Source organism: Zerene cesonia, chromosome 20 (genome assembly GCF_012273895.1).
Source record: "Zerene cesonia ecotype Mississippi chromosome 20, Zerene_cesonia_1.1, whole genome shotgun sequence".
Classification (NCBI taxonomy): domain Eukaryota; kingdom Metazoa; phylum Arthropoda; class Insecta; order Lepidoptera; family Pieridae; genus Zerene; species Zerene cesonia.
In genome coordinates, this window is record NC_052121.1 from 7,286,317 (window position 1) to 7,298,893 (window position 12,577).

The following is a 12,577-nucleotide window of genomic DNA, read 5'->3' on the forward strand; positions in this document are numbered from 1 at the left end:
TATTTTAACATCAAATGAAGATTTGAAAATTACACACGATAATCAACACTTACTGTTATCTTAAAATTATTATATTAAATATACTGCTACATAATATTAAAAATAATAATTAATATTAATAATTATTAATATTAATACATTATATTAAATATACATCTTAATAAAAAAAACTCTAAATATACCTGAATGTGTTAAAAGACCGAAAATCAAGCATAAATCTCTTATTATCTCAGTACGCAAGCGGAGCCGTGGACTGGCGCTAATTATACAAAAAATACATAACCATACAAGAACTTATCCTGTTACCTTCATTTGAAATCGTGCAATTTATAATATATATATATATATATATATATATATATATATATAAATATAATATAATACCAATATCTCCTCTTGATATAAAATATTCGAAATATCAAATATGTACATGATTTTTCACCATATGCAATCGTAATAAGGTTCATTATTATTTGTGATTCTATGAGGAAAAAAGGTATGTCAGGAATTTCTCACTTATGTGTGGGTGTTTAATTGACGCACACATTCCCATTATTAATTGAATTACTATAATAACTCGATCCTTTTTTTTAAGTTTATTTTTTATTGTATTGAACATACTTTACAGCTCTGTACTGCTTGTGAGATTACAGCGAGATACGGAATCTTGGTATCAACTACTGTTGAAGCTGCGGCTGGGATCGATCTAAGAGATCGTGTTTACACGGTAACATTATCCAAAAATCAAAGCATATATTTTCTGGCTCCAAAACAAAATTTAACAAAAATCTCGATACTATAATATGTAATAGATATTATAATTCTTCGTAGAATCTAATTAATCAGGTATTTAGAGTTATTCAAATTTATTCAATTCAATTTAATATATGACACGAGTATTTAGATGCACTAATTATATTCAAAAATTCACTAAATCAGCGAACTTGTAAGCTTGGATATCTTCGGACGGATCGCGAAAACTCCCCTACATGTACATCCTGTTTCGCACACTGACAAAATTCTAACATAAACACAATATGAATTCTACATAGAAATACATTTTACGATCTGAAAACGCACACATGCGCGCCGCTGCAAGCAATTTTCAACCCTAACGTTCGCCCTACATTCAGTGATCCAGGACATAACCTCAAAATATGAGTTTTTGGCTCACGAAGATCAAGCTAGTATAAAAGCTAGTGTTCAGTGAATTTTTACTGTTGAATGAATTAAATCAGCGTTGGTATATGTCGGTGTTGGTTTTGTGTGATAACTCTGTCATTGTAGTGCGTTTTTCGTGTGAACCGGTCCTCAGAATGCGTGATCCGATAACATTATTCGGCAATTTATGATAGTGTGTGGTGACAGTGTTTAATGACCAGGGGAGTGTTAAAGAAATGAGTGTAAGTATGTACATATTTTAATATTTCGCCACTGTTGCGGATGTGTTATCTTATCTGTACATTGTACGGTCATTTTTGTGACATGAATTGTTCGAGTTGTTATCCATATTACTTATGTTTTGTGTTTGAAAAACAATAATTCGAATGAAAACTTTTTAAATTTTACAAGTGAGTAATTTGAGTATCAATAGTGTCAAAATTTTCACTTTAGAAAATTCCCATTTAATATGTAATTAGAAAAAAAATGTCAATCACCTTGAAATAACAAAAAAAAAAAATTATGTATTAATATAAATTTCGCGTCCTGTATTGATCGAATAAAACTTTTAATTATTACAAGAATTAATTCATTAAGCAAACCTTTTTATACAATACAGATCAACATAAGTATACACGCTAAAAAATACCAAAAACATATGAAACCAAAAGACAATTGCTTCAAAGACACCAAGCTCATTTCATTTGTGATCTCTCACTGTCTTTTTGTCATCAGTAAGCGTCATGAATAAAAATGAAAGGGTGGATCAATAGATTCTAAATGGGCCCAATTAGGTGGGGGACACCGGGGGGACACGCGGGGGACACCGGTTGAATGTTGACTTTATTGGATGCTTTTTGCCGTCTAGCCCTTAATAGAACTGATTGTTTAAGGTCACTTTTAGAATATTAGACACTTTTACGATAAGTAGATTTAAGGTTTTTTTATCATGCCTATACGAACTTATGCGGTACGAAGAATAAGTAGTATAAAAAATAAAGAAATATACATACATGTTATCATGTACGTAGCTACAATTTCTATAATTGGTATAATCTCTGCCTCATTCACCTAGTCCAGTCAAACTGGTTTGTAGATAATTTTAAGGTCCACAATTTTTGCCGTGGTCTATTTTTAAAACATATCGATTTCGAAAACATCCAAAATTCCTCATATTTTTACATAAGACCACGGTTTTTTTTAAATAGGAATAATTGACATTTTTGACACTTCCTAACTTTCGTCGAAATCAAGGTCTCCAGCCTCCGCAAAAATCGAACTTTCCAGCATTTTTGGTAGTTAAATCTTTTCTGCTCAAATAACACAATTTACGTTAACAACAAATTTACAGTAATAAAAAGTGAATAGAAACAGAGCGTGTAAAGCAATTTATTGAATGTCCCCATATACTTGCTCGTTTAATAATTTTTAATATCACCATCATCGTATAATTCAAGAGTAGAATTTGTAATACAAAAAATCACATTTAGTAATTTCTGTAACGACACGAGCGTACATAATAGTCATTTAGTGAGCTGCTTAATTTTTTTGTAATAAAATATTAAAGGTTAAGACTTTTCGGTGGTTGTGTTTGAACCCCTTAAACCCCCTCACTCTGGCTACGCCCACGAATAGGTCAGAATTTATAGCCTACCTGTGTATTGTGCATTTAAGTAATTGTATCTCCTTCTATTACCTATAAGTCGAAATGATTAATTTTTGTAAAGAAAAGTTAAGTCAAGCAAAAGAAAATCGAAATGAAATAATATAGTGAGTTTCCGAAAGAAAGCGCTCTGCAGCTTTCGTGGAGTTTAATGGAGTTTGAAAGAGATGGCGCTCTTTTCAAAGTCAGGACGAATTTAAATAATTTAATTTATAACAATAACATTTTAATTGTTTGTAGTTTTGAATTATTTTTCACCGCAAGTCCCTAAAACGAAGAGGTTCTCTCAGGTTTTTTTTTGTTTCCTTAATGCAATTACTCCGTGAGTTTTTAACCGATGGACGAGATTGTAGAAGTTATAGTCATTAGGTAAATGTATCTAATAATTATACAACTTAACTATGAAAATTTCAGTGCTATACACTAAAGGTTTCTGATGATCGCCTACAAATAATGTGTTGTTGAATGCTATGGCGTCGTGAGCCTGATGGTGGCCATATCAAAAACCTTCTAGACCCCACAAGATATTACATTTGTAGCGTCAAAACACGTTAAGGGGCCACGTATCATTAATAAAGCTGATAGGTCGGTAGCTACCTACACCCCGTTGTCTAGTTTGGTCTTATTGTAAACTAATTATGTGACTGACAGTTTGACGAATTATACAACTAGAATCTTTTGATACACCACTATTTACTGTGGCACTACCCTTCAAAATTCGATATGAAATAAAAAAAAATATAATAACGATGAATAGGGATGTAAACATAGATCAAACTAGTCGCGCCCCGCAATGTCACCCGCGTATATCCCATAGGAATATCGGGATTAAAAGTTGCCTATGTGTTATTCCAGTTGTCCAGCTATTTACGTACTAATTTCAATACAGTCGGTTCAGAAGTTTTTGCGTAAATGAGTAATGGACATATACATACACATACATCCATCCTCACAAACTTTCACATTTATTATATAAGTAGGATAGGATAGGATAATAACGAAGTGTAGGTACGCGTGTCACTGTTTAATTAATTTACGCAGAACCAAAACCGCGGCAGTTAATTACATGAGAATTGGTCAGACATTTGTTGTTTGTTTTGTGACGTTCACAGAGTGATTTTGTATAATTTAATTCTAAATAATTTAGTTCCAATTAATGTAGTAAATGCATTAGGTATAAAAAATCATAACAATAAATTCTTACTAATAACTCTTAATTTACGTAAGTATATAGGGAATGGGTTCTAAGTAGCAGATAAGTATTACTAAACTTCATTTTATCACATGGATAAAAAGATCCTCCTGAGTAAGGTTTAGGCCATCTAATCTTACAATTAAGAAAAGTGTTTGAAGTCATCTATAAAGATTTAAATTACATATCCTAGAAAAATATTACGCTTCTTATAAGCATGTTTTAGTGTCACTGTAGGCTAGTGAACATTGCATAACTAATTTAAAGTCAAATATACCTCCATCCTTTGGATTATTCCAAAATAAATATCGCATGAGGTCAAATAGGAGATAGAAATTTGGATAAAAAAATTCATGCCATTATTTGTAATGCACGCAATGCCGCAGGCGAAGTGCTTTTCTTAAAATAATAGGATTTCTTCATCCTCTTATCGTTCGTTGTTCCCGCATCTCCGGGGAGTAAATTCAATCAAAAAGATTGCTGCGTAGGCGTCATTGAATTATTTCGCCAAACGCAATTATATAGCGTTTGCGTCACATATTCGTCACCCAAAACTATGTACGTCATTCAAAACAGAAGCTTGCGTAACAACTGAGACAGGTCCTAAAACGAATATTTATTCCCACGCATCTTAAATTTTAATCTTAGCCGTTTAATTGGAACTCAATAAAGAGTAATGTAGTTTAAAGTTAACATTGCTGTTTGTTGTCATTGTCGCAGTCAAGCATGGTTTGGCACGAATTGGGCCAGCTCGCACCAGGGTTGTACCACACCCCCACAGAAAACCGGCGTGAAATAATAGCTTGCTAGCTACGGTGAGTGGGGGAGCCGGAGGCCTATTTCCTTCTCCTAGATCTACCCTGTCCATTCCTTCATTCCATTCATCAATCCTTTACTTATCCCTTATCCCTTAAAAGCGGGCAGCGCATTCTCAGAGGTTGCCCGCTATGATATAAAAAATAAAACAATTTGTATATAAATCAAAGACCCGGGGAAGGAAGTACCACTCTAGCTTCTAAAATTTGGTCCCACCAAATGACAACAATTTCCTATCAAAAACTAAAATATTATTATTACTTTTTATTTTATTTTAATTTTAACTTTTGTAATTATGTTTTTGTGAATTTCTTTTTGTAAAATTGTTATAAAATGTGATATTGGGTCCTTGTTACCCCGAAATAAAGAATTTATTATTATTATTATATTATTAAAATGATTCCTTTGTAATCGTGACCATGATGGACGATCGTCCATCCGTTGAAAACTCATGGATTCAAATCAACCAGTTCCTATCATCAGTACTATCTAGGTGTTAATAATTTAAAATTTAAAAACGTAAATCTGACTTTTCAAGTATATGAAGTTGTTCATGTATAAAGGTTTATTACTGAATTATGTCATAACTGCTCAGTGGGTATTCGTGAAACTCGCTAATATTGTAGTTTATTCACCAGAATATATAATAAGATTTAGAAATTGTAGTTTTTCCCGTAGTTTCGATGATTTTACCTAGCAATTTGGAATCGTTAGCTTGAATATTTAATGAGATACTTTCGCCGCATAGCTCGAAACCGCTTCATTCATTAAACCAGCACCCATTTCATTAAACTTAAAAAGGACTTTCTAAAATAAAAAAAACCACAACCAATTCAAATCATCCATTCGGAAGCTACTTAATGCCACACATGTACACATATTTTTTTATATTCGATGATAATTATTAATAATATATATTAATAGTGTTTGTGATCCCATAACTTTTTACTATGAGCTCATTTTTATGATTCTTTTTTTTATTTGAAAGCTGCTGCCTGACATGTCGTCCCATTTCAATTCAGTCTAGTTCTGTCAATTTCAGGTAGCGAAATGTCTTGTTGTTCATATCATAAGATTAATATGGATGGATGATACGCAATAAGATGTAAACAGAAAATAGAAATAATTGTTTCCAAAGAAATGTTTGATGTTATAAGGCAAACAGTACTCTTAGCGTAATTGCGAAATTATTTTTCCATTATGTTTATAAAAGCATAAAAAATAATTGGAATGAAAATATTGTATTATGTACTCTGGAATATACACAATACATCGTATAATTACGAACCGTGACATGTCCACGTAACAATAGAAAGGGTCGGCTTCTTGTAGGGCTGTCACCGATTTACTTTTAAATTTATTTTTCTTAGAAATCATAAATGTTTTGTGTTCATAATAAAAGTTTGAATATCGTTTATTAAATTAAGTTTCATTTGCTTAAGTAATTATAATTTTCACTAAATCTAGTGATACGAAAATTAATACTGTTATTCACCTCTTAACCTAACCTCAGCTTCCGAGCGTAAGACACAAACATCATATTATTAAATCAGTCCATTACAACGTGAGAGTAAGACAAACAAACACCCTTTTGCAATTATTATACAAGTAAAGATACAGTGCACCTCTACGTTTGTTCGTTTTTGCTGGATTAATATGAGTTTTGATGCGTATTGATTGGAAGTGAGACGATTTCTTATAATATGATATACCACATTGAGACAACCAAATAGAAAAAATGGTCAAATTTTTATTACATTTTATTGAAAAATACAAGAAGAAAGAGTCAATTTTATAACTCCTGCTTTCGTGTGAATTTATGTGTATAAAGTGAACCTAACATATACCTAATATAAACGAATAAAATGTTGCCGTATTACCGCAACTAGTGACAACCCTAATAAATTTATATAAGATAAGCCCCACGTACCCCATATTTGGGGATGGGACGGATATCGTGTGCAGAATAAGATCGCGATAGTGAAATGGGACACCTAAAGCATTTGCGTTTAACATCGCCACTGTTTTCAACCGACTTTAAAAAAGGAGTTTTCTTGTTCCACTGTGTTTTTTATTTATTCTATGTTTTTTGTGTATATTTTTTAAAAGAATCTTTTTAGGGGCAATGGTGTCCAACAAGAACACTAAACGATCAATCATTCATACTCAGAAATAATTTTCGTAATAATAAAATGGTAAAAGAAAAAATAAATAAAACAAGAAAAATAATTAGCTAACTGTATTATTACAATATCCTACTAAAATTATAAATGCGAAAGTATGTAAGGATGTTTGTTGCTCTTTCACGCAAAAACTACTGAACCGATTGCAATGAAATTTGTTACGTAGAAAGCTGGACAACTAGAATAACATACAGGCAACTTTTTATCCCGATATTCCTACGGGATACGGACTTACGCGGGTGAAACCGCGGGGCGCAGCTAGTATTCAATAAACAAGAAATGGCGATAAACAGGACTTCCCGTCAAACAGCAGCGCATTAATATATTGATTTTATTAACCGGGCCCCGATCCGCCCTCCTTTTTAATAAATTTTCCCCATCGATAACATGTTTTGATTTTCTTTAATGCAAATTTTCCATAGACCATAATGAGCATAAAACAGTCACGTCTGCATTAAGTGACGATTACAAGCCTACCTTCGTAATTTGATAATATCATATATTGTATAAGCAGTGGTGGCTCAGTGGTGAGGTCTTCGGACTTCAAAATCGATAAGTCGGGGTTCGAGACCGGGCGAGCGCGCAGGAAATAAATTGATTTTTCAATTTATCTGCGCATGTAGATAACATCACCACTGCTTCAACGGTGAAGGAAAACATCGTGAGGAAACCGGCATGTCCAAGAATTAAAAGTTCGACGGCATGTGACATCTGCCAACCCGCACTTGGCCAGCGTGGTGGATTATGGCCTGAACCCTCATAGGAGGCCTGAGTCCCAGCAGTGGGAACATATATGGGCTGATGATGATGATGATGATGATGATATATTGTATATAGAAATATGCATTAGAGAACAAGCAAATATCACCGACAAGCAAGACAAAATAATGTGTAATAACCGAAATAATAATAACGCTAGTTTGAGCAGTCTCTTTGTGTTTGGTGTCTATTCTAATGAATCTTCGTAAGATTTATATGTTTACCTTAATTTATACAATAAACGAACATTTCTCACATCCTAGTTTATATGTAAATACGTTAATTATTGCGGTTAAGGGTGTTTTGTGACATTTTGTCATGATTTATCTCGAACAATAAATATTAAATGTCGGGTAGTGATTGTTTCTCGTGTTGCTTATATTAATTTTATTTGGAGCAGTTGATTCAAAGACAACGTAAATACGACTTTATTAATATGATATTCGTATCATTTATCACATTTTGTACGTAATGTACCATACAAAGTAATTACTAACTCCTAACTGAACTCCTAAAAAGTTTTATATTTAACGTATTAACAGAACGTTACTAGGGGCCTAGGAGCGTTCCAGAAACTTCTGGGTGAATATAAGATTATGTATTTTGCACTTTTTAACTTCGTGTTTAATAAACTATTCCGATTTTAGTGTTTTTTGCCAAATTTCATACTAAAAGCTCGTACTGCGTTTCATAAAATGAAAAGTTTTTTGACTCAAGGATATTCGTAAAAAATATCAATGTTCAAATATCTCTACTGGATGGTGCGACCGTCACTGTGTTCTGTTTTTGAGATGCCTATTTCTATAAAATAATGTTTGCTTAAATTTCTATTTAACAGGATTTAGTTGGTTTAAGCTAATTAGTAATTTTAGTCCACCACAAAAACATAAATTTTGTTCAATATCAAATAGAATTAGAATGTCTCTATAGAAAGGACATAATTGAAAAATATGTTCAAGGGTTAAACATTTTTCAGCGAAGTTTTCATTTTGGAAAAATGTTATAAAAATAATCTTATTAAAGCTTAAGTAAGATTTGCACAGATTATGAGACCTACCTGTAGCTAGAGTAGTATTAATATCGTTAGATACCTTTGTTTCATCATGTAATGTAAAAAAAACTGTTTTTATCTATTTATATATATTTGTATGTAGTTAAGTTTAAAACTAATATCTCCGTACGTTCATGTTCTATTGTCTTTGGCGATGTTCATTTCAAAACGTAAAACCCTAAAGAGTTTGACATTATTTAAAGCAGAATTATATATATAACGTGAAATTAAGTTATTTAGAAGGTATGTATATTATTTAATTTATAGAAAATACTTTTAAAAAGTTAAAAAAATTCAGACGAAACCAGTACCCTTTCACTCTACAGCTGGTAACATAAACACGACAAAAATTGACATTTCATGGGCCATATTCACAACAGAGTTTTCAGAATACAATCGATACATTTGCTTAATATTATAATATGTATGAGACATTTATTTGTAATTCAATCACAATTTGCAATAATCACCTCTCCGATCAATAAGTAATTCGTTAATAAGGACCCTGAGTTGTAATACGTTCATAGTTCCGTAGTATGAAAAAAATAATTAACATCGCATTCTATAATTATTTTAAATAACCAATAATAGCATGCGATAAAAAACAAATAGTTATGCGGTGTATGCATGAAATAATAATAAAACAAACGTGTTTACGGCGATGGATGCATCAATTCATAACCGATGGATTTACATCAATACAATAGCTGCGGAATATAGATGTGAGCTGCACGTGCCACATTCACTCGTGCGGCTGTACACATAAGCGCGAGTTTCCATTGAAGTGAATATTAAACCGTGTCGCAAATTATTTGCCCTCGTTTAATATCATGGGCCAGACATGCCTTTGATGTTCCACACGGGCTGATGGACTTGATGACGGCATAAGCCCGTGTATTGTATAACAAACTTGATTATTATTCAATCCAGCTCTCCTCATAAAATGCGTCTACTATTTTTATATAGCTGGTGGTTCGCTTGATTAAATTATAGAAAAATTATTAGCATATTGAGTTAAGCAGGGAACGCGAAGCAACAGTGCAATTAATTATGCAGTGCAGTGCAGACCGTCAATCTATTGTCCAGAGCCGTAAAACAGACTTTTATGAACCCTACGCGAGTTTATATAACTGCGCTTTTGTTTTCGTTGGCATTGCATATATTGGAATCGGGCACTGGGGGAACATTCACTTTTAACCGCATATTATCATGGGACTTCCTTTTACTTCGCGGGTAAAGCATGGTGGAAATGTAGTACAAAAACTTATCATTACTTACCTATATTTTTGAAACAAGCTTGTATTTAAATTCCACACCTACGATTTTTTATTATACAAAGTCCAATCTTAGCACGACGAGTTAGCGTTCAAACGATTGATTTTTCTGTCATTAGCCAGTGGTTGAACTATGTTAAGTATAGTTGGAATAACCCTGTCTAAAATTAAATATTCAAATCGAAAAGAAACTGGATCCAGAGCAAACAATTAAGTAAAGTCACTTCAGATCTCAGACAGGCTTCAAAGAGCGTTTAAAATAAGAGTTGAGAGATACACCTTTTTTTATTTCAGATTCAAATATTATATCGCTATTTTAATAATGGCTTCATTTCGTTTCAAAATAACTAAATATCTATTAAAAACTGCGCTGTAATAGAAAAAAAAATCTATTTTCTTCTTCTCGGAATTGCTACAGTAAATAAATCCACCTGACTTCAATGCTCTTAAGAATCAATAAACAGTCAATTAACCATTAGGCAGTAAGATAGCTTAACCACAGATATCATAACACTATATTAGGCGTAACTCAGCTCCTATTAACCTATAACACCTATTTAATGTACCTTAATCTAACGTGCCGTGAATGTTGTAGGTACACTATATTTTTATACAACTACAAAACATATAATACTTCAAATATTCAGAGACTTACTAGAAAAGTTGTCATCGGTTGAAATCGTTTCTTTAAAACGTCACTACAAACCGACGTATACAGACTAACAGAGTCTGTATATAGTATTGTTTAGAGTTTAGACATACACACATTATTTTGCAAGTTTTTGCGTAGCATCATAATTTTACTTTTTAAATAAATGTCTTTGAGTTGCTATTGATTTTTATGGTTTATATTTAAACCACAATAAAGAGTTTATCTGCTGATGATAAACTTCTAGCAATAAACCCGATTGCGATAGCATCCTTCAAAGTGTCGTTCACCGTTTATTCAGATCTTCAAACAATTTAGCTCAACAGATGTCAAGTCAGAATTTAAATTAGATTTTGTACTTATACAAATCATCTATAGTCAACGAGACGAGATAATTAAAAGTAAACAATCTGACCGCTACCAAGCAACACTGCGATGATGGGTGATTGTTTGTTATCTGGATTTATCGTTTGTAAATTATATTTCTGTACTGTGACTCGACACCTTCTAGTTGCTAAGTTTTTGGTACAGTTTTAGGTTTAACAATCTATCACAAAAGTCTATCACAATATATGTAAGTAGCATTCCACCCTGGCTCTGTCCGTGATATATATAGTCCTCAAGGATTGCGTATAGCCACTAGTGAAAAAAAATTGGTTGAATAGTTTCTGAGATTAGCGTTCAAACAAACACAAAAAATAATATAAAACTGATACTGTAGAATATAATCTATTCATTGCATGCTATATATAATGTATAACAACTCATTCTCGTAACTTTGTACGCAGTAGATAATATAATCATAAAAGATTTTGCACTAGACTTGAGAAGGTAGATACTAGATTGGTCCTAGAGTTTAAATTTATTTTATTTTTGCTATCAAAGTTGAAACTCATGTAAATGAAGAATATTTACAAAATTCTGAGAAGAAAGTTAATATTTTATATTTGAATTGTAAATTTATTTGGTTGGACGCTGAGAATATTTTTAAAATCTTCAATCATTGGGATAACCAATTTTGAACTTTCTATGAAGTTAAAAAACCGATTGATTTTGAGATTAGAATTTTTTAAAGGTTTGCAAGTATACACGAATTACTAATATTAAAAATGCGAAAGTGTTCGTTTGTTTCTCCCTCTTTCACGTCGTAACGCAGCGGTATTATGATATTTATGCGGGGATAGTTAGGAGAGAGAACACTTTATTTTTATGGGGAGAACACAGACCATAGATCGGTTAAATAAATATTTTGAAAAATTTATAGTGTACGAAATCAAATTCTTAATTCCCAAATATGCGATTTGATAGCAGTTTAATCAAACCTAAGTCACAGTCGCAGTAAATATTCAAGCCAAGACTTCAATATTTCAGTAATAAGTAACTATAATATACTAACCATTCGGACAAAGAAAACTTTCAGAAAAATTATATTTTTAATTTTAAATCTATATGTACAGCACATGGGTACAGACGACAGTATGTCTGACGACGTATTTGAAGATGAGCTTCGTGCGCCGGCGCAGCGGACCACGCCCTCACCCACTGGCTACCGGGACTACCGGCCTATGGAGTCACCTGCCCGTACTCTGATCGACGATGATATTCCTATACATAAGGTATTAAAATTTTAAACTAGCTGATTCACCCAACTTAGTCTCTTTATACTTTTACAACATTTTATATTGTGTTTCTCCTAATGGACGTAGCATGATCATTTGAATAATGTAATATCCAACACGAAAATAATTATTTCAATTCGAGATTGTGTTCCTGAGATGTGGCGTGCAACCAAACAAAATATTCTGTTTTATAAGCTTTGTGTATAACAA

At 32.4% G+C, this 12,577-nt stretch overlaps 1 protein-coding gene across 1 annotated transcript in view; it reads left to right on the plus strand.

The window, feature by feature from the left end:
* The first annotated feature begins 1,145 nt into the window (after positions 1-1,145).
* The window catches only part of LOC119835311 (ras-related protein Rab-37), a 47,981-nt gene continuing 36,549 nt past the window's right edge, over positions 1,146-12,577 (plus strand). The window contains exons 1-2 of the mRNA XM_038360064.1: positions 1,146-1,403; positions 12,206-12,364. Of these exons, the coding sequence (XP_038215992.1) occupies positions 1,398-1,403; positions 12,206-12,364 (165 nt within the window). The 5' untranslated portion in view covers positions 1,146-1,397. The remainder of the gene's footprint in view (positions 1,404-12,205; positions 12,365-12,577) is intronic.